This window comes from Scyliorhinus torazame, chromosome 9, assembly GCF_047496885.1.
Source record: "Scyliorhinus torazame isolate Kashiwa2021f chromosome 9, sScyTor2.1, whole genome shotgun sequence".
NCBI lineage: Eukaryota > Metazoa > Chordata > Chondrichthyes > Carcharhiniformes > Scyliorhinidae > Scyliorhinus > Scyliorhinus torazame.
Genome location: NC_092715.1, coordinates 108,608,393 through 108,631,196, shown reverse-complemented (window position 1 = coordinate 108,631,196; position 22,804 = coordinate 108,608,393). Strand labels below are relative to the sequence as shown.

Sequence of the window (22,804 nt, the reverse complement as noted above, 5' to 3'; positions counted from 1 at the left end):
AAAAGATTTTGTGGCAAGTAACTGGTGTTCTTCAGTACTGGTTAAGACTGAGTGATGCACTACCTTTTCCTTTTTGTCACCTATTTTTGAATTCATACACAGGCTCCTCGAATGAAAACTAAATGAAATGAAAATTGCTTATTGTCACAAGTAGGCTTCAAATGAAGTTACTGTGAAAAGCCCCTAGTCGCCACATTCCGGCGCCTGTTCGGGGAGGCTGGTACGGGAATTGAACCGTGCTGCTGGCCTGCCTTGGTCTGCTTTCAAGGCCAGCGATTTAGCCCTGTGCTAAACCAGCCCCTAGCTGGTCCCTATCTACTGGCTGCAGGAATTGTTGATTAGATTAACAATGTCAGTGAAAATAAAGTTAATAAAAGAAAAGTTGCCCTTGGGAACTGGTCTGGAAGTGGCAATGGAAGCAAGAAATGAGCTCCTGGAAGAAGTCGTCTGATGAAGGCCAGGTTAGGTATTTGGTAGATTAATTGCAATTTGGAATATAGGGATAACTTGGGATGCACAAATTGGTCACAGCGATGAAGAAAAGGTAGATGTAGGGAGGATCGGGGAAGGAAGCAGATATCATTGAGCAAAAGCAGAAGGGGGCTACCACGAACAACTTTCTTCTACTTAAATTTAAAGGAAAGGTTAGTCACATTGTGTGGAAAATTGAACAGGCAGTTTGTGATATGGAAAGGGAATTTAGTGATGTTCTTTCCTTCAGTGCGATTTTGGAATAACATGAAGGAATTGTTTTTATGTATATTTGGTAATTCACAACTAATTCAGTTCTACTGTAAAAAGCGGCGAACTCACAAAGATATAACTCAGGTCAATCGCTGATGCTTGGCAACAGATAACCATTCTCGGTTTCACCTTCAAGTCTGGGTCTCTTGTTGTGAACTCCGCCTTGTTTTATGGCAGCTACCTGCCTGCCCTTCCCTCTGCGGGCAGAAAGGAACATTCTCAGTAAGATTCACGATCAAAAGATCAGCCCAACTTGTTGCCAACAGCGGGGCTGATGTTATTGTTGAAGGGCCGTGAACCATGAAGCGAGCTCGGCGTGGCAGCTGCTATGACTCCCAGCGGCGGAGGCCACACCCATCACCTCAACCTCCCCTCCCTCACACCCGCGGCCATCTCCTGCTCGCCCGCGCCAGGCGCCCCCTCCGCCCTGTACCCCATGCCCCCTGACCTGTACCCCATGCCCCCTGACCTGTACCCCGTGCCCCCTGACCTGTGCCAGGCCCGGCGCTGCTTTTGGTCCACAGCCCGATTCTCGGTGTCTTCAATAACTCAAAGTCTAACTGGACACCTTGGTTTTATTCTATTATTTTCAGTTATTGGCTCCATTCATCTCTCTTTCTGCCTCTCACTAAATTCGGAATATCTATAATTGGTGCCTTTTTCACCTACTTCGGAACTCAATGAAATACAATTTTCTGATATGTGTATTGTACAAGTGAGGGGCCATTTAATCCTTTAAAGCCGATTGATATGCGCGTAAGTATTTTTTTGTAATTTCCTCGTTACTTTGCCCTGGTCACCTTCCTGCACCCGCTGTTTCTGGCCCACATTCGTTTTTCTACCACTTGAATTTTTCTACAATACCAATAAATTTTTAATGGTATGAAGCTCAGTTCTGAATGGGTTAAACTTCAATGAAGCAACGCACAATGGACTTCCTGCCGTTCCAGAAGTTTAAGTGCAGAAATGCACGAATTTGAGCACAGAAATTGACTGAATGTTTACTCTGAATATCAGATTTAATTTATATGAAAAGGATGTACAGTGACGATTAGTTGGGAATATATCTCCCTTGGATTGAATATTTTGCAAGACAGATATTTGCTGGCCTGTGCATTACTCTTAATCGCAATGTCAGCGTGCTAATTGGATTAACTGCAACTTTTGTTCCGCCTCTACTTGATGGAAGGAATGCAATACTGCATATCACTCCTGTGCAGAAATGATCTGAATTTACAACCAGATGGATTGCAAACACACTGACTTTTCTGTCAGATAGAAACAATCTTTCTTATTTTGCAATCAGCTGGCAGATCTGGAATTTACTACATTGAAACCAAGCAACGTCCTGAAAAGGAATCAAATGATATATATATAAAAGGACTTCAGAGGTTTATACAGTTTATTCACCGTGCTCTGAATTTTTAACTGACAGTATTGTTTTAACATAATTGATTAACAAAACGAAAAGAGGAATGGATAATCCAACATTCATCGCTGATGACAGGAGAAATGTATCACACAGCTCAAAATCTAAATCAGAAAAAATGGAAACACCTGAGCAAGAATTTGAGGAAGGACCATGTGGTTGGGGAACATTTACACCAAACTGCCTTCAATTCTGCAACAACCCCAAAGGATATTTACTCTTTTACAGCCTGCTGGGTATCCTTCAAGGTAATTTTTACAATTTTATCTTACTTCTTTTCTTAGATTCTTGCTGAATCTGGTCTATCATTAAAAGGGAAACAAGGAGACAAACTTTCTTACTCTTAAAAAACTTATAATGTAGACATGCGATAATATCACGTACCATTCTTCTGCAACTTTGTCCAGGGCGACAGGGGAGGCAGTTTAGAGAGTACATGTTCCTGCAGCTATGAAAAATTATATTGCATAATTTAAGCAGCGGCACGGCAGCACAGTGGTTAGCATTTTTGCTTCAGGGTCCCAGGTTTGATTCCTGGCTTGGGTCACTGTCTGTGTAGCTCATTCTCCCCATGTCTGCGTGGGTTTTCTCCGGGTGCTTCGGTTTCCTCCCAAAGTCCAAAGATGTTCAGGTTAGGCGGATTCATAGATTATCATAGAATTTACAGTGCAGAAGGAGGCCATTCGGCCCATCGAGTCTGCACCAGCTCTTGGAAAGAGCACCCTACCCAAGTCAACACCTCCACCCAATCCCCATAACCCAATAACCCCACCCAACACTAAGGGCAATTTTGGACACTAAGGGCAATTTATCATGGCCAATCCACCTACCTGCCCATCTTTGGACTGGGAGGAAACCGGAGCACCCGGTGGAAACCCACGCACACACGGGGAGGATGTGCAGACTCCACACAGACAGTGACCCAAGCCGGAATCGAACCTGGGACCCTGGAGCTGTGAAGCAATTGTGCTATCCACAATGCTACCATGCTGCCCTGCCCTTCATGTCCAAACAAAAAAGGTTGGGTGGGGTTACTGGGTCGCGGAGTGGGGTGTACTTTCCAGTGGCCGGTGCAGACTCGATGGGCTGGATGGCCTTCTGCACTGTAAATTCTATGATTCGATCAGTGGAATGTATTGTAATCACTTAGTTTTTCTCTTTACTATGATTATTATCACAGTCCTACTTCTCATCTTACTTAAGCAAAGCAAATATATTGAAGTAGCTTAAATCTGAATGTTCTTTTAATTAGCAGCAATTAACCAGCAGGCATCGGGTCAAATAATCTTTGGGGGAAATTGGTTTCACATTTAAGCTCTCAGCTAATCATTTTTGTTTGGACATGGCCAATCCACCTAACCTGCACACCTTTTAAAAAAAATATTTTTATTCTCCTTTTTCACATTTTCTCCCAAATTTACACCCACCAACAATAAACAATAATCAGTAACAAAGATGTCAATCCCCATATCAATAACAACGATCCCATCCTCCCACCAAACCCCATTAGCCTGCATGTTTACATAAACAAATGACAAAAAGGAATCAGGAATCACCCATAGTCACCATTAACACACATAGTCCCCCTCCCCCCAACCCTCCCAACCACCACCCCCCAACTAATGTTCGATGTTATCCAGTTCTTGAAAGTACATAATGAATAATGCCCATGAATTGTAGAACCCCTCCATCCTTCCCCTCAGTTCAAACTTAACCTTCTCAAGAGTCAACAATTCCAACAGGTCCCCCCGCCATGCCAGGGCACAGGGTGGAGAGGTTGCTCTCCAACCCATCAGGATCCGCCTTCGGGCGATCAACGAGGTGAAGGCTACAACATCTGCCTCCGCACCCGTTTCCAACCCCGGCTAGCCTGTTACCCCGAATATGGCCTCCCGAGGGCCCAGGTCCAGCTCCACCTGCACCACTTTAGAGTTACCCTCCTTCCAGTAATCCTCCAGCTTTGGACAGGACCAAAACTTATGAACGTGATTTGCGCCCCCCCCCGCCCCGCCCCCCCCCCCCCCCCCCCCCCCCGCAACGTTCACACACATCTTCTACCCCTTCAAAGAATCGGCTCATCCTCGCCCTCGTGTGGTGTGCTCTATATACCTCCTTCAGCTGTATCAGCCCCAACCTCGTGCACAAGGTGGAGGGGTTCACTCTCCAGAGCACCTCACACCAGAACCCCTCCTCCATATCCTCCTCCATATCCTCTCCCAACTCGTTCCTCCCATTTTGCTTTGATCCCTTCCAGTGATGCCTTCTCCTCTTCCAAAATAATCATTCCTTCAATCTCTCTGAAAAATGCCTTTGGCAGGAAAATCGGCAGGCATTGGAAAATAAACAGAAATCGCGGCAACATGTTCATTTTAACCGCCTGTACCCGACCTGTCAGTGACAGAGGGAGACCATCCCACCTTGCGAGATAAGCTTTCACTCTCCCCACCAAACTAGAAATGTTGTACCTGCAGAGCCCCCCCCCCCCCACTCTCCCGGGCAACCTGCACCCCCAGGTATCTAAAGTGGGTCCCTGCCCTACGGAATGGCAGCCCAACCACCCCTGCCCCCACCCCCAGTCGAGACACCACAAAATACTCACTCTTGTCTAGATTTAGTTTGTACCCCGAGAAAGACCCAAACACCCGAAGCAGCTCCAATATTCCCCCTATCGACACACTCGGTTCTGACACGTATAACAGCAAGTCATCGGCATACAAGGATACCCTATGCTCTGTCCCCCCTCCGCACGATTCCTTTCCATAGCCCCCCCGAACTTCTCAATGTGATGGCCAACGACTCAATCGCGAGTGCAAACAGCAGGGGGGACAGCGGACATCCCTGCCTAGTCCCATGGTGGAGAGAAAAATATCTCGATCTGATGTTATTTGTACGGACACTCGCCCTCGGCTCTTTATCTAGTAGCTTTACCCAGTCCACAAAACTTGGTCCAATTCCAAACCGCTCCAGAACTGCCATCACGTACTCCCATTCTACCCGGTCAAATGCCTTCTCAGTGTCCCAATGCCACAACCACCTGTTTCCTTCCCCTCCGTCGATGCCATAACCACATTCAATATCTTTCTAACGTTTGAAAAGAGCTGCCTCCCTCTCACAAACCTCGTCTGATCTTCACCTATCACCTTCGGGAGGCATTCCTCCAGCCCACCTGCCAGTACCTTCGCCAATACTTTTGCGTCCACATTTAAGAGTGATATGGGCCTATACGGCCCAAACTCCGTCGGGTCTTTATCTTTTATAAGCAACAGGGAAATCGATGCCTGCCCCAAAGTTTGTGGCAACACCCCCTTCCCTATCGCCTCCTCAAACATCCCCACCATCACGGTGCCAGCTTATCCTTGAATTTTTTATAATATTCCACCGGAAACCCATCCGGTCCTGCCACCTTCCCCGACTGCACCCTCCCAGTCGCATCCTTTATCTCCTGCTCCACTATTGCTCCTTCTAATGTAGCCCTGTCCCCCTCCCCTAGCCTCGGGTACTTCAACCCATCTAGAAATTGTATTTTTTGTGATTCTGTGACCGAGTAGCTGTGTTTTGCCAGTGGTTGCCTAACTCACCATAACCTCAATTTATATGCTTCTGGATCCTTCCAGTAATCTTCTGGAGACATTTGCAGAATATTGCTGTTGGCAGTACACAAATGCATAAGATAGATGGCAGGGCCGGCAATTCTGTGCACTTCTCCTGTGCCACTGCTGGTCAGAATGAGTGGATGCTCAGGTTTACAGCTTTGGCTGCCTTTCCACAGATACAAGGTGTTATTCCTTGCATGCCAGTGGCAATTACTCCAGGCAAATTCATCAAGCGCCCGAGCTTACGTTCCATTAAAAACATCAACAATTGACACTTAGTGCTGTTAATATAATAACACTCCAGAGAAGAGTTAAAAAGCAAAATTTAACACTGTGTCACGCAAGATTTGAAACAAACTTTTCAAGGGAAGATGTCAAAATGCTTTGTCAAAGAACTCCAGCAGTTGTGCAACACAAATATATATTTTTGCAATAAAAATAGAAAATGCTGAAAATACTCAAGCAAGCCTGGCTGCATCAGAAGAGAGAAAAAAACGGAGATAATGTTTCAGCTCTTGGCCTTTCATCATACTGGAGAAGGTAAAAACGAAAGGGTGAGATAGACTTGAAGACAAGAGACATTAAATGACAAAAGAATAGTAATGGGACAAGAAAAGCAAGAAGCGATGGATCCAGAGGAGGCATGAGGCAGAATAATGAACAGCTGCCATGCAAAAGCAAAAATGAGAAAAACAAGATTACAGCTGACACATGCTGCAAGGAAACAAAATGGGGGATCAGAGATTATGGTCTAAAATTGTTGAACTCAACGTTGAGTCCAGTCAGCTGCAATGTGCCGAATCAAAAGATGAGGTGCTGTTCCAAGAGCTTACATTGTGGTTCACTGGAGCAATATAGTGGACTGAGGATAGAGATGTCAGTGTGGGAGCAAGGTGGAGAATTAAAATGACAGGTCACCGGGTCATGCTTGCGCACTGAACTGAGGTGTTCTGCACAGCAATCATCCAATCAGCATTTGATCTCCCAATGTAGAGGAGCCCACACTGAGTAGTGAGTGCAAAAGTACTGGAAGAATCTTGCTGAATAGGAATCTAAATCAATCTGAATGGTAAACTGAATCAATCTGAATGGTGTTACGACACCCTGGCTAGTGTGTGGCTAATCCAGCTCCATAGAGTCACAACCCAAGTGAATTAACAAATCATTCTTATAAAAATCCCTTAAGTCTTTGGCCATTGGCTGCCCAATAATCACAGTCACCAGGTTTGTAAATGCAAACACAATTACTGTTTATTTAAAACAAGATCTATCATGGGATATGCAATAAATACGACAGATTAATGACAAGTTACTACCTAATACCCACTTTAAGTTTCCCCACCCTCTGTGCACACTCACAAGACAGACAAACACAGAGGGGGTGGAAAGCAATAAAAAAATCATGTGGAGGGAAGAAAGAGTCCTCGCTTCAGACGATGGTTTTAGCACACTTTTCTTCACAGCAATTATCTAATCAGCATTTCATCTCCAGGATGGTAGGTTGCCTCCCTGGTGCCAGGGTCATGGACATCACTGAATGACTGCAGTGCACTCTTGAGAGGGAAGGAAGAGAAGCCAGAACCAGTGGCGATATAGGTACCAACCACAGGCGTAGAATTTAGGGAGTCAGAATTCAGGATAATAAGTAGGAAAGTAACAAGCAAAACTTCAAAATAGTCATCTCTAGATTATTTCTAGTACCATGAACTAGTGAGGATAGATTTAGGAGGATAGAGCAAGATAGCTGGAAAAATGGTGCAGGAGGGAGGGTTTTAGATTTTTGGGACATTGGGAACAATTCTGTACAAGCCAGATGGGTTTCACTTAAACAGAGCTGGGTCCACTTTCGTTGCAGGGCAATCTGCTAGTGCTATTTGGGAGGGTTTAAACTAACTTGGCAGTGGTGTCGGAACCAGGATAGAAAAAAAACATAGAAAAAAGAGGAGGAGGCCATTCAGCCTTCAAGCTCACTCCGCCATTTATGATTATAAAACTCAATAGCCTAATCCCGCTTTCCCCCATATCCTTTGATTCCCTTCGCCCAAGTGCTATATCAAACTGCTTCTTGAAATCATACAATGTTTTGGACTCAACTACTTCCTGTGGTAACAAATTCCACAGGCTCACCACTCTCTGGGTGAAGACATTTCCCCTCAACTCTGTCTTAAATGGTCCATCCCATATCCTGTGACTGTGACACCTGGGGCGGGATTCTCCGCAAACTGGCGCGATGTCCGCTACCCGGCACCAAAAACTGCGCGGATCACTCCGGCGTCGGGCCGCCCCAAATGTGCGGAATTCTCCGAACCTTTAGGGGCCAAGCCCTCACCTTGAGGGGCTAGGCCCACGCCGGAGTGGTTTACGCTCCGCCGGCTGGGGGGAAAGGCCTTTGGCGCCACGCCAGCCGGCACCGAACGGACTTCGCCAGGCGACGCATGCGCGGGAGCGTCAGTGGCCGTTCACGGCATCCCTGCGCATGCGCAGGGGAGGGGGTCTCTTCCGCCTCCGCCATAGTGAAGACCATGGCGAAGGCGGAAGAAAAAGAGTGCCCCCACGGCACAGGCCCACCCGCCGATCGGTGGGCCCCGATCGCGGGCCAGGCCACCATGGGGGCACTCCCTGGGGCCAGATCGCCCCGCGCCCCCCCCCACCCCAGGACTCCCGGAGCCCGCCCGCGCCGCCTGCTCCCGCCGGTAAGGTAGGTGGTTTAATCCACGCCGGCTGGAGAGGGTTGACAGCAGCGGGACTTCGGCCCATCGCGGGCCGGAGAATCGCCCCAGCCAAATCTCTGGTGGCGGAGAATTCGGGACACGGCGGGGGTGGGATTCACGCCAGCTCCCGCCGATTCTCCGACCTGGTGGGGGGTCGGAGAATCGCGCCCTAGCTTCTGGACCCACCCACCCTCAGGAACATCCTTCCTGCATCAATCTGTTCACATCTACTTATGCGATTAGTTCATTCACTTTATTGCGAATGCTCTGCGTGTTAAGGTACAAAGCCTTGAAGCTTGTCTTTTTAACATTACTAGTCCCGTTCCCAATATTGTTTTCTGTGGTCCTGTTTGAATCTAGCTCTTGGTTTATCTGCCTATAACTTTTCTTATTCCACTTTCTGTCTTTCATTCTTCTCCATGTTTCCCCCTCCTCTGACTCCTTGCATAGGTTCCCATCCTCCTGCTAATTTAGTTTAAACCCTCCCCAACCACTCTAGCAAATACTCCTCCTAGGACATCAGTCCCGGTCCTGCCCAGGTGTAACACGTCCAGTTTGTATTGGTCCCACCTACCTCAGAACCATGCCTAAGGAATCTTAAACCCTCCCCCTCACACCATCTCTTCAGCCACGTATTCATCCAATATCTCCTGCTATTTCTATTCTGACTAGCACGTGGCATTGGTAATAATCCAGAGATCACTACCTTAGAGGTCCGACTTCTCAACTTTCTTCCAACTCCTTAGATTCTGCTTTTGGGACCTCATCCCTTTTTTTAACTTGTGTGAACTACGACCATTTGCTGTTCACCCTCCCTCTGCAGAATGTTCTGTAACCGCCCCAAGATATCCTTGACCCGAGATGGCAATATACCATTTGTGGTCAAAGAAATGCCGACTGTAGCCACCTAAAATGGCTGATTCCCTATTAATTTGACCAAAAGCCAATTTAAAACGGCTAACCGAAAAGGCTGATGGGAAAAGCAGCCAACAGGACACAAACGGACAGCTGCAGACAGAATAGCGTATTCGACTCTGGGGAAGTTGGCCCAGATCGATAGTCAAGACTATTAGCAGCACATCAACCCAGACATCTGCAGTTTAATCGGCTATCCCCGGGAACAATTGCAACATATTAGCAATTGAATGCCGGGCCAGACCTGTCGGCGCCTGCAGTGGCCGAAACAAAGACAGGTGAACGACCACCCCCCGATCGAGGAATCGCCCCATTATTGGAGCATATTGAACCCAGTGATTGGGAACAAGTCCAATCACTTGGGACTCAGGGTCAAGGGCCGCCCCGCGAGGCGGGAAGCCCCTGGGCCCTATAAAGTGAGGGGCCAAGTTCAGATCTCTCTCTCCCTTCTTCACCTGATCGCAACCTTAGCAAGAACCTTCAACAAAGAACCATAAGTCTGACTCCAGCGATCGCTACCCGATAGAGATTCCTAGCCATCGACCTGTATCAGCCATTTGAACCCCGCAGGCCAGATCTAATTCGATAAACTATTTGTTTCCCTGACCTGGTGGGCCATCTCCTAAAGTATTGGCCTGTTAGTTATAGGTATTAGTCTAGAAGTAGCATTATTGTATAAGTATTAATTGCTGTATATAATAAATGACCGTTGATTTCAATCTTACTAAGCGGTGTGCTGACTTATTAATCATAACTCGAGCTTGAACCACGTGGCGGTATCAGGAAGATACCTGGCGACTCGTGAGCAAAGGTGACATAATCAGAGGTAAAAAACTAAGGCTAATAAGAGCAACGCTATCTATTCCCCTTACAATTGAATCCCCTATAACTATTTATTCTCAGTTTAAACCTCCCCTCTGCAGCAGTACCAACCGTGGTGCAATGAATTTGGCTGCTGCTGGTTTCCTCTGAGAGGGCATTCCCTTTGACAGTATCCAAAGCTGTATATTTGTTTTGCCGGTGAATGGCCACAAGAAATTCCTGCATTTCCTGTCTAGCTCTCTTGTTCTGCCTGCTGGTCACCCATTCCCTTCCTGCCTGTGGTGTCTGAGCCTGCGGTGTGAACACCTCTCTATACGTGCTTACCGTGACACTGCGATTCACGGGTGCTCCAAGTGTCCTCAGCCCCCGCTCCAGCTCCAAATCCCAGACTTCTAGGAGCTGCAGCTGGAGACACCTCCTGCACACATGCTGATCCAAGGCACTGGAAATATTCCCAGCCTCCCACATGGAGCAAGAGGAGCAAACCAGGGCTTTGAGATCTGCCATAACGTAACCCTTTAAATTACCTTTAGAAGATGCTAAATATCAGTTTATATCCATTTTGTGAGGGCCACGAAGAATCCAGCACGAGTTTTAAGGATACAAAGTAATAACATTTATTTACAATAACATATATATATGTTGCAGCAGCAACTTCCCTTGCTGCACACTCCTTCCTGCTGGTTCCTAAACTGGCCAGCTTTATTTATACTTGGAGTTCACTAATGGTTTCTCCGCCCCCCTCATTGGGGAAGCTCATACTCCCACAGGATTGTGGGATTGTCATTAGTCCTCAGCCAATGGTAAGCAGGCAGGGTATAACATCCCTCCCCCCCCAAAGTCCAAGGAATCCACCGAAGACCTTGGCGAAGGAGGGCGTCGGACTCGTTTTGCCGCAGGCCGGACACCATTTGCACGCGGCGCTGGATCAGGCGGCGTGTAACGAGACGGAGACGGGCGCTTCCGTGTTGAACGGCGTAACGGTTGTACATCCACGGCCCGTGGACCTAAGGATTCCCGCTCTGATGCGTCCAGTGTCTGCATCTCGGATTCAGAGTCTGCTGCCTCCGTCATGTCAGCGTCTCTATCTCCATTCGGTTCTGTAACGACCTGCGCAGACTTTGAGTGAGGCACCAGTGGAAGATTGTGAGGACTACCTTCCCTTGTCTCTGGTCTCTGCAGCTGTAGAAATGAGCTCCGGGGGGCGGGGAACCTTTGGAGGGGATAGTCTTCTGGACCGAACGTGGTCTACATGTTTGCGCTGGAGACGACCCTGGGCTTGCACCTGGTAAGATATAGGGCCCGTTTGGCGAAAGATTACGCCAGGAACCCACTGGGCACCACCAGCAAAATTCCGAACGAACACTGGGTCTCCGTGCGCAAACTGCCGCATCGGCCGATGCCGAGAAAATCCCTGTCCCTGCCGTTCTTGTGTGCGGCGTACTTTTGTGCCAATGTCTGGGAAAACCAAACTAAGGCGGGTGCGAAGCCTCTGGCCCATTAGGAGTTCTTCGGGAGCTACCCCAGTCACCGCATGGGGGGTGGTCCTATACGTAAACAAAAAGCGAGCCAGTCTTGTGTCCATTGATTCGGAAGACTGCTTCTTTAGTCCTCTTTTGAATGTCTGCACTGCGCGCTCTGCCAACCCATTTGAAGCCGGGTGGTACGGGGCAGTGCGGATATGGCGTATGCCGTTCATCTTCATGAACCTCGCAAATTCCTCACTCGTGAATGGAGTGCTGTTATCCGTGACCAGCACCTCGGGGAGGCCATGCGTGCTAAAGGACAAACTCACCTTTTCAATTGTTGCGCAGGACGTTGTCCCCTGCATCTTATGCACCTCTAGCCATTTAGACTGGGCGTCGATTAATGGAACATGGATCCTTGAAAAGGGCCTGCGAAATCTGCATGCAAGCGTGCCCAAGGCCGCCTTGGCCATTCCCAGTGATGTAGGGGCGCGGCCGGCGGAAGCTTCTGATGCTCCTGGCAAATGGAGCAGTTTTGGGCCACCTTCTCAATGTCGGTGTCGAGGCCTGGCCACCAGACATAACTCCGGGCCAACATTTTCATTTTGGTCACACCTGGATGCCCATTGTGCAAGTCTGTTAGTATCAGCTCCTGGCCTTTTTCCGGGACAATCACACGCGTCCCCCACAAGAGGATGCCGTCTTCCACGCTGAATTCTGACAGCTTGCAGGAAAATGCCCGCAACTCGCCTGGGAGCTGTCTATGCTGCCCACCATACAGGACTATGTGCCGAACCTTTGACAGGACTGGCTCCGTCTGGGTCCACTCACGGATCTGTGATGCCGTGACAGGCAAGGTGTCCATAAAATTTAGGGTTGCAACCACCTCACCGGTCGTGGGGGTCGACATGGGGCCGGTCGATAAAGGCAATCGGCTCAGTGCGTCGGCATTTGCTATCTGCGTTCCTGGTTTGTGCTCCAGAGAATACTCGTATGCAGCAAGCAACAAAGCCCAGCGCTGGATCCGTGCGGAAGCAATGGGCGGTATTGGCTTATCCTCTCTGAAAAGTCCCAGCAGAGGCTTATGATCAGTCACGATAGTGAAATGGCGGCCATACACGTACTGGTGGAAGCGATTCACTGCAAAAACCACTGCCAGGCCCTCCTTCTCGATCTGCGCGTACTTTTTCTCCGCTGCAGGCAATGTGCGGGAGGCGAAAGCTATCGGTCGCTCGGCCCCGTTCTCCATCTTGTGGGACAGGACGGCCCCAATACCATAATACCATACGGGAATGCATCACATGTGACGAGCAAAGGCTTTCCAGGATCATAGTGGGTTAGTAACCCAGACGACGACAATTGTTGCTTTACCCGCCGGAAAGCGGTTTCTTGCGGCGGACCCCAAACCCAGGTGTGATTTTTCTTTAGCAGAAGGTGCAACAGGGCCAGCGTAGTTGCCAGATTGGGGAGGAACTTCCCGTAATAGTTTACGAGACCGAGAAAAGAACGAAGGTGCGAAGTGTCAGTCGGGGCGGGGGCCTGTTGAATCGCGTGCACCTTCTCTGCGGCGGGGTGCAAACCTTCGCGGTCCACCCGATAACCTAGGTAGACTACTTCCTTTGCCTGAAATACGCACTTTGTGCGATGTAAACGGACTCCAGCCTCCGAAAAGCGTCTAAAGACAGCCTCCAGATTTTCCAAATGTTCCTGCTCCGACGTCCCTGTAATCAAAACGTCATCTAAGTAGACAGCAACACGTGGTAAACCTCTCAAAATGCCCTCCATAACACGTTGAAAAATAGCGCAGGCAAAGGATACTCCAAAGGGCAACCATGTATATTCATACAGGCCCCGGTGTGTCTTAATCGTTACATATGGTCGGGAGGCAAGGTCCAGCTCCAACTGTAGGTAGGCGTGACTCATATCTAATTTTGTGAAGGAGAGTCCGCCTGCAAGCTTCGCGTAGAGATCCTCTATGCGAGGCATTGGATATCGGTCAAGTCGGGAAGCCGTATTCACTGTAAGTTTATAGTCGCCACACAAGCGAACTGTGTTATCTGGCTTCATTACAGGTACAATTGGTGCTGCCCAGTCAGCAAAACGGACGGACCTGATAATACCCAAACTCCAAATGAGTGAGCTCCCCTTCTACCTTCTCGAGCAAGGCGTAAGGCACCGGGCGAGCCCGGAAATAGTGCGGCGTGGCTCCTGGTTCGACTTGGATACGGGCTACGGCCCCTTTTATTTTCCCCAAACCAGGCTGGAATACATCTGGGTATCCTAGCACCTCAGTCAACCCTTCAGAAGCTGTTTGGAGGATGTGCTGCCATTGCAACCGCAAATGGCGCAACCAGTCCCGACCCAACAGGCTGGGCCCATGGTCGCGCACCACGATAAGTGGGAAACGCCCCTCCTGGCGTCCATAAACAACAGGGGTCATTGTAGTTCCTGCAATGTCCAGTGGTTCCCTCGTGTACGTGGCCAACCAGGCCTGTGAGTCGGTTAATGTAAGGGTCTGTATACCCTGCTTGATGCGGTCGAATGTCCTCTGGGCGATCACGGAGACCGCTGCGCCAGTGTCCAACTCCATCTCAAGCGGGTGACCATTGACCCATACTGTCACCTAATGGGGGCCACACGGGGAGCTGCCACACAATGCAGCTGCAGGCAGTCGTCCTCCGTCTCCACGTCCTCAGGAGTAGTCGCCGCAGGTTCATCCACATGGAAGGTACGGCCCCTGGACTGGTCCCAGTTACGGCCCCTGGGCTGGTCCCAGTTTCGGTGGGAACGACGGCGGCGCCCCCAGGACTGGCGTCTGCGACGGGGTCGGCGCCTACAAGTTTGACACGGACATGGCTCCTCATCCATTGGTTCTGGAGAAGGCTCCCTTCGGGGAGGAATGTCCGACGGCCACTGGCGTCGGTCCGGACGTCGCCTCGCCCAAGGTACCGCAGGAGTGCGGGGGGACGTTTTCGGACGGAAGGGGTTGCACCCCAAGGCATGCACTTCCATTCCCTGTAGCTCCTGCACTCCTCGTTCTGCGCTCTCTCGGGACAATACTATTTGAATTGCCTGTTGAAAAGTCAATGTTGGCTCAGCTAACAACTTTCTCTGGGTGGCCGCATTGTTAATACCGCAAACCAAACGGTCGCGTAACATTTCTGACAAGGTCTCATCATAGTCACAGTACTCCGCAATCCTGCGTAGCCTGGATAGAAAATCGGCAAGGGATTCTCCAGAGGTCCTCTCATCGGTATTAAACCGGTAACGCTGGACTATTGTGGACGGGGTTGGGTTAAAATGTTGCCCCACTATATTCACAAGTTCATCAAACATTTTGGTGTCCGGCGCAGCTGGGTACGTAAGGCTCCTAATCACCCTAAACGTATGCGGGCCCCAGGAGGTGAGCAATATGACCACCTGGCGCTCGTTTTCGGTGATATTGTTTGCCCGGAAATAGTAACGCATCCGTTGTGCGTACTGGTTCCAGCTTTCCAGCGCAGCATCAAAAATATCCACACGTCCGTACAGAGGCATGGTATAGTATAAAACAACTTCCAACCAGTATCCAACAAAAATCCAGGGAGGTGGCTTCAGCAGTGTAGACAGCTATTCACTTTAACCTTCGTCGCCAGTTTTGTGAGGGCCACGAAGAATCCAGCACGAGTTTTAGGGAGACAAAGAAATAACATTTAGTTACAATAACATATATATATATATATTATATAACAGCAGCAGCAACTTCCCTTGCTGCACACTCCTTCCTGCTGGTTCCTAAACTGGCCAGCTTTATTTATACTTGGAGTTCACTAATGGTTTCTCCGCCCCCCCTCATTGAGGAAGCTCATACTCCCACAGGATTGTGGGATTGTCATTAGTCCCCAGCCAACGGTAAGCAGGCAGGTTATAACAATCCAATTCTCTAGGGTCCTTCTTTCCTTGTCCTTGTAATTACCAATTATAGCGCCTGCAGATTATGAACCACAAACAGATGTTCAAACCATAAAAGTGATGGAAGTTGTAAAGATTTACAGTCCTTACCCACTACTTACCAATCAGCTCTCTTCCCTGTAGCCGCTTCTCTCAGTTCCACCTAACTCCCTGTTTCCACTCAACTCAGAAAACACTCTCACTCAGCCAGCCAGCACTCAGTGCAGACAATCCTGCATTCAAGAGCTCTGCTTATATAGGTTTCAAATTACAATGCTCTAGAACTGGTTTGAACCAAATTGCACAATTAATCTGCTAGAACTAAAGTTGAGTGCAACTCAGCTGACCCCTGTTTCAGGAATGCAACTAACTAAAGTGCAGCTTTTAACGCTGCTCATCAGTCTGCTGCCGATGTTCTAGTGCTGTTTTCTGCTGAGCTGCCTGGAGAGAGGAGGGAAGAAAGGAGGAAGGAAGGGAGGAGTGAAGGACAGAAGAAGGCAGTTTTTCAACACTAAGATGGGAGCAGAGCCCTTTGGACTGCCTGTTTGCTGGGCCCTTCCCGGACTGAGGCCCCTGCCTGGCCCGGTCCTCCAACCCATTAACATCTGCCTCCAGAAAGGAGGAAACCAGGACAGGGCATGCTGTTTTCAGCTGAGCTGCTTGGAAAGAGGAGAGAAGAGGAGGGGAGGATGGAGGAAGAGAGGAGAACAGAGAAGGACAGAAGAAGGTGACTTTCAACATCAAGGCGGGAGCAGAGCCTTTTAGACTGCTTTTTTGCTGGGCCCCACCCAGGCTGAGGGCCCTATCTGGCCTTGCCCAACCCTCCCACCCATCGATGACTGCCTCCAGCAAGGACAAAGCCAGGACAGGGGGATCCATAGACGGTGTGATTGCTGAACCCCTCCTGGGCTGCAGATCCGCTCGCATATCAGTGGCTTCTTTTGGTGGGGAGGACATCTGATTCTACGGTGTGGCCCACAATCCTAGCCGCCTCACAGAAATGCCTTTTAGCACCGCACAGAGTTGTTTCCTGTACGGGCTGCTGCACACCCTTCACCTCCTTATCTTCGCCCGACTCCCGGCAGTGAAAGTCCCTATGTGGAGGATTCTTCCCCCTCTATATTGGGGACCTGCGGTGGAGGGTGTTGCATGCAGTAGTCCCATACAATCACCGATTACACCGGCTCACAGACTCCCAAAAGGCTTGCCTGTTTTGCAGCCTTGTGGAGTCTGTGGACCATGTCTGGCTTATGTGCTTTAGGCTGCACCCACTTTTTAGTTTTCTGTCAACTCTTTTGTTGAAGTTTTGTTTGTACTTCAGTCCCACGTTCCTGATCTACGGGCACCCTGTGTGGAGAGGGGCGGGAAAGGCAGAGGACCACCTGCGTACTACTCCTGGGCCTAGTGAAGCACGCCATTTATAGGTCCAGGCAGCAGGCGACCGAGGGGGTTGTCCGACCGGACTGACTGCCCCTCTTCCGTGGCTACATTCGCGGCTGAGCAATCCTAGAAAGGGAGCATGCGTTGTCCACGGGCATCACCGAGGCTTCCCGTGCCCAGTGGGCACAGCAGGGGTTGGAGTGTCTTATTGACCCCTCGAACCGCACTCTTATTTGATGTTTTTAAGTTTCCGTTGATCTTTGTTACATTCGGCTGTGCCTCTAACAGGAGCGGCCCTTTTTTTGTTTTACCTCACAGTTTTTTTTTCCTTTTCTTTATTTGGTTGACCTCAAAAGACAACCCTGAAAGCAAGTTTAATTACTAAAATAAGAAAGGTATTAGGAAATGGTAAGGTATTAGGCGGGTCAAGTGTAAGAGAAAAAAGAATGTCTAAATTAGGGTTTCAATGCATATATGTCAATGTGTGGGATGCGGTAAATAAGCTTGGTGAAATGCAGGTTGGATAGTGTTGCTCGTTTTAACCTGAACTGCACTCACTGGTGTGCTTTCGGGGGGTTTCCAAAAATACCCATGTCTGGAACCTGCCTTAGCCAGTGCGTCAGCTTTTACATTTCCAGGAGGGGGAGGAACGATGGTGGTGCAGACTTTGATGATGCCAAAAGTCCTGTTCTGGGCTTTTTCTAAAATATGGCGGAGCAATGGGGCTGAGGGGAGGGGTTTTCCATCTGCAGAAACAAATCCTCTTGCTTCCCACAGGGGCAGAAATTCCGTGAGGCTGTTGCAGACATAGAGGCTGTCCGAGTAGATGTCTGCTGGGCTGGGGAAGGAATCTGGGTGCTCAACTATGTATGCGATGGCCGCAAGCTCTGCTGCCTGCGCGCCTAAGTGTCCGGGTAGTTTCAACGATATTTCCTCGAGGGCGCGTCCCTGCGCGTCCTCAACATAGATCCCGCAACCTGTTATGCGCTTCCCATCCAAGACTGTGGAAGATCCATCCACATAAATCTTTATGGGCTCACACGTGTCCGTGTGCGGGGGGCTCTGAGTTGAATTACCTACCTTTCTGGGGGGAGTTTTAGTGATAAAGGGGCCTGTGTCGTGGTGTGGAGAGATAATTTCACATTCATGGGGGGTTCCGGGGTACTGTAAATTGTCGGCTAAGTAGGTGTGTGTCTTTGTCCTTTTCACAGTGATGTCTCGTCCCTGCAAGAGAAGGGTCCATCTGGCTGCTCTTATTTGGCTTACTGTACCGTCCTTGAGTCGTCCGTCCAGTAAAAGTTGGGTGGGGGTGTGTTCGGTCAGAATTGTGATGGGGTTCAGTCTGGTAATATATGAAAAGTACTGGACTGCCCAGAAAACTGCAAGCAGGTGCCTCTCACAGGCTGAAAATCCCTGCTCCACAGCATCTAAAAGTCGGGAGGCGTAAGCTACGGGTCTTAACTGGTCGTGCCGTTCCTGCAGGAGCACGGCTGAAAGGGTGCAGTCTGTGGTCGCTACCTCTATGGCATAAGGGGAAAGCGGGTCTGGAACTTGTAGTGCGGGGGCTGCTATGAGTGCCTGTTTTAAAGAGTCCACAGCATCCGTATGCTGCGGAAGCCATTCCCAGGGGGCTCCCTTCTCTAGGAGGTCTGAGAGGGGCGCTGCCTTGCTGCCGAGACCGTCAATGTGGTTTTGGCAGTAGCCAACCAGTCCTAAAAACGACCAGAGGGCTGATACGTTCTGGGGAAGGGGCAATTTAGCAATCGAGTCAATCCTCTTATGCTCGATCTCGCGTTTACCGTGCGTGATAATTGTGCCCAAATATACCACTTTTTCTTCCAAAATCTGGGCCTTTTTGGGGTTGACTTTACAACCAATTGAATGTAATAGTTCCAGGAGTTCGGACAGAACTCAATGTGCTCTTCCTTGGTGTCTGTCTGCAGTAGTAGGTCGTCTACATACTGTACCAGACATTCGGGGCGAGAGAATTTTGCTAATCCATTTGCCAGCTGTCGGTGGAAAATGGAGGGGGAGTTGTGGAATCCTTGTGGCAGGCATGTCCACATGTACCGCTGTGCTTTAAAGATGAAGGCAAATTTGTACTGGCACGCCTTTGCCAATGGAATGGACCAGAATCCATTACTGATGTCTAAAACCGTGAAGTAGCGGGAATTGAGTCCCTGCTTGAGCATGGTCTCAGGACTTGTTGCTACGGTGGGGGCTGCTGCGGGGGTGACTTTGTTGAGTTCCCGATAATCAATGGTCAGTCGCCATGATCCATCAGGCTTTCTCACTGGCCAAATCGGGGCATTATTAGTGGAGGCTACTGATCTAAGTACGCCCTATTAAGAACGCTCTAATAAGCTCTCTATTACTTTTGAGATTTCTCCCTCTGCCTCTTGGGGAAACCCGCACTGTTTTTGGGGTCTAGGGTCAGGTCCTGTTACTTGTACGGAGCCAGTCATACGTCCACAGTCGTGCTTGTGGGTCGCGAATGCTGCCCTGTTCTTTTGCAGAACTGCCCTAACCTGCTTGTCCGTACTAAGCGTGGTCGGGTTGAACCAAAATTCGCCTACGGCACTAATTTTGTTCAGATATTCGCCTATGTGGCGTGGGACCCTCCTGTGTCCCAGAGAAATTCGATAGGCTGTCCCCGAATTTTTGCTGCAACTACAGGTCGTCCTGACCTATCCCAAAGGGTGTCGCAGACCCAACTGGGGGAGCCCGTACACCGTCAGTCCTTTCCGGTCAAGTCCGTCTGATCCGAACGGGCGCTAACGCTATAAGAACATAAGAACTAGGAGCAGCAGTAGGCCATCTGGCCCCTCGAGCCTGCTCCGCCATTCAATGAGATCATGGCTGATCTTTTGTGGACTCAGCTCCACTTTCCGGCCCGAACACCATAACCCTTAATCCCTTTATTCTTCAAAAAACTATCTATCTTTACCTTAAAAACATTTAATGAAGGAGCCTCAATTCTTCACTGGGCAAGGAATTCCATAGATTCACAACCCTTTGGGTGAAGAAGTTCCTCCTAAACTCAGTCCCAAATCTACTTCCCCTTATTTTGAGGCTATGCCCCCTAGTTCTGCTTTCACCCGCCAGTGGAAACAACCTGCCCGCATCTATCCTATCTATTCCCTTCATGATCTTATATGTTTCTATAAGATCCCCCCTCATCCTTCTAAATTCCAACGAGTACAGTCCCAGTCTACTCAACCTCTCCTCGTAATCCAACCCCTTCAGCTCTGGGATTAAACTAGTGAATCTCCTCTGCACACCCTCCAGTGCCAGTACGTCCTTTCTCAAGTAAGGAGACCAAAATTGAACACAATACTCCAGGTGTGGCCTCACTAACACCTTATACAATTGCAGCAGAACCTCCCTAGTCTTAAACTCCATCCCTCTAGCAATGAAGGACAAAATTCCATTTGCCTTCTTAATCACCTGTTGCACCTGAAAACCAACTTTTTGCGACTCATGCACTAGCACACCCAGGTCTCTCTGCACAGCAGCATGTTTTAATATTTTATCATTTAAATAATAATCCCTTTTGCTGTTATTCCTACCAAAATGGATAACCTCACATTTGTCAACATTGTATTCCATCTGCCAGACCCTAGCCCATTCACTTAGCCTATCCAAATCCCTCTGCAGACTTCCAGTATCCTCTGCACTTTTTGCTTTACCACTTATCTTAGTGTCGTCTGCAAACTTGGACACATTGCCCTTGGTCCCCAACTCCAAATCATCTATGTAAATTGTGAACAATTGTGGGCCCAACACTGATCCCTGAGGGACACCACTAGCTACTGATTGCCAACCAGAGAAACACCCATTAATCCCCACTCTTTGCTTTCTATTAATTAACCAATCCTCTATCCATGCTACTACTTTCCCCTTAATGCCATGCATCTTTATCTTATGCAACAACCTTTTGTGTGGCACCTTGTCAAAGGCTTTCTGGAAATCCAGATATACCACATCCATTGGCTCCCCATTATCTACCGCACTGTTAATGTCCTCAAAAAATTCCACTAAATTAGTTAGGCACGACCTGCCCTTTATGAACCCATGCTGCGTCTGCCCAATGGGACAATTTCCATCCAGATGCCTCGCTATTTCGTCCTTGATGATAGATTACAGCATCTTCCCTACTACCGAAGTTAAGCTCACTGGCCTATAATTACCTGCTTTCTGCCCACCTCCTTTTTTAAACAGTGGTGTCACGTTTGCTAATTTCCAATCCACCGGGACCACCCCAGAGTCTAGTGAATTTTGGTAAATTATCACTAGTGCATTTGCAATTTCCCTAGCCATCTCTTTTAGCACTCTGGGATGCATTCCATCAGGTCTAGGAGACTTGTCTACCTTTAGCCCCATTAGCTTGCCCATCACTACCTCCTTGGTGATAACAATCCTCTCAAGGTCCTCACCTGTCATAGCCTCATTTCCATCAGTCACTGGCATGTTATTTGTGTCTTCCACTGTGAAGACCGACCCAAAAAACCTGTTCAGTTCCTCAGCCATTTCCTCATCTCCCATTATTAAATCTCCCTTCTCATCCTCTAAAGGACCAATATTTACCTTAGCCACTCTTTTTTGTTTTATGTATTTGTAGAAACTTTTACTATCTATTTTTATACTCTCCCTTATTTCCTTAGATATCCACGGTCGATTTTCCCTCTTTTTACCGTCCTTCCTTTTTGTTGGTATAAACCTTTGCTGAGCACTGTGAAAAATCACTTGGAAGGTTCTCCACTGTTCCTCAACTGTTTCACTATAAAGTCTTTGCTCCCAGTCTACCTTAGCTAGTTCTTCTCTCATCCCATTGTAATCTCCTTTGTTTCAGCACAAAACACTAGTGCTTGATTTTACCTTCTCACCCTCCATCTGTATTTTAAATTCCACTATATTGTGATCGCTCCTTCCGAGAGGCTCCCTAACTATGAGATCCTGAATCAATCCTGTCTCATTACACAGGACCAGATCTAGGACTGCTTGTTCCCTCGTAGGTTCCATTACATACTGTTCTAGGAAACTATCGCGGATACATTCTATAAACTGCTCCTCAAGGCTGCCTTGACCGATCTGGTTAAACCAATCAACATGTAGATTAAAATCCCCCATGATAACTGCTGTACCATTTCTACATGCATCTGTTATTTCTTTGTTTATTGCCTGCCCCACCATAATGTTACTATTTGGTGGCCGAGAGATTACTCCTATCAGTGACTTTTTCGCCTTACTATTCCTGGTTTCCACCCAAATGGATTCAACCTTATCCTCCATAGCACCGATGTCATCCCTTACTGTTGCCCGGATGTCATCCTTAAATAACAGAGCTACACCACCTCCCTTACCATCCACTCTGTCCTTCCGAAAAGTTTGATACCCTTGGATATTTAACACCCAGTCGTGACCATCCTTTAACCATGTTTCAGTAATGGCCACTAAATCATAGTCATTCGCAATGATTTGCGCCATCAACTCATTTACCTTATTCCGAATACTACGAGCATTCAGGTAAAGTACACCTCCGTTGGCTTTTTTACCTCTGTTCTGAATCTTAACACCTCGATCAGTAACCTCTCCTAAGTTATATTTCCTCTTAACCTTTCTCCTAATTTTCCTTGTCGTTGAACCCATATCTTCATGTAACAATCTGCCGCGTCGCATACCATTAAAGTTTTCACTTCCCGTTTTATTTCTTTTAGTATTCCTGGTCCTATTCACTGAGCTCCCCTCAGTCACTGTACCTTGTACTGTCGCCCTTTTTGATTTTTGACTATGACTTCCCTGCCTCACACTTTC

The 22,804-nt window shown here is 48.5% G+C and overlaps 1 protein-coding gene across 1 annotated transcript in view; it reads left to right on the top strand.

Annotated features, from left to right (window-relative positions):
- The first annotated feature begins 1,193 nt into the window (after positions 1-1,193).
- LOC140429419 (solute carrier organic anion transporter family member 4C1-like) overlaps positions 1,194-22,804 on the top strand; it is a 285,020-nt gene continuing 263,409 nt past the window's right edge. The window contains exon 1 of the mRNA XM_072516370.1: positions 1,194-2,421. Coding sequence (XP_072372471.1) covers positions 2,220-2,421 — 202 coding nt within the window. The 5' untranslated portion in view covers positions 1,194-2,219. The remainder of the gene's footprint in view (positions 2,422-22,804) is intronic.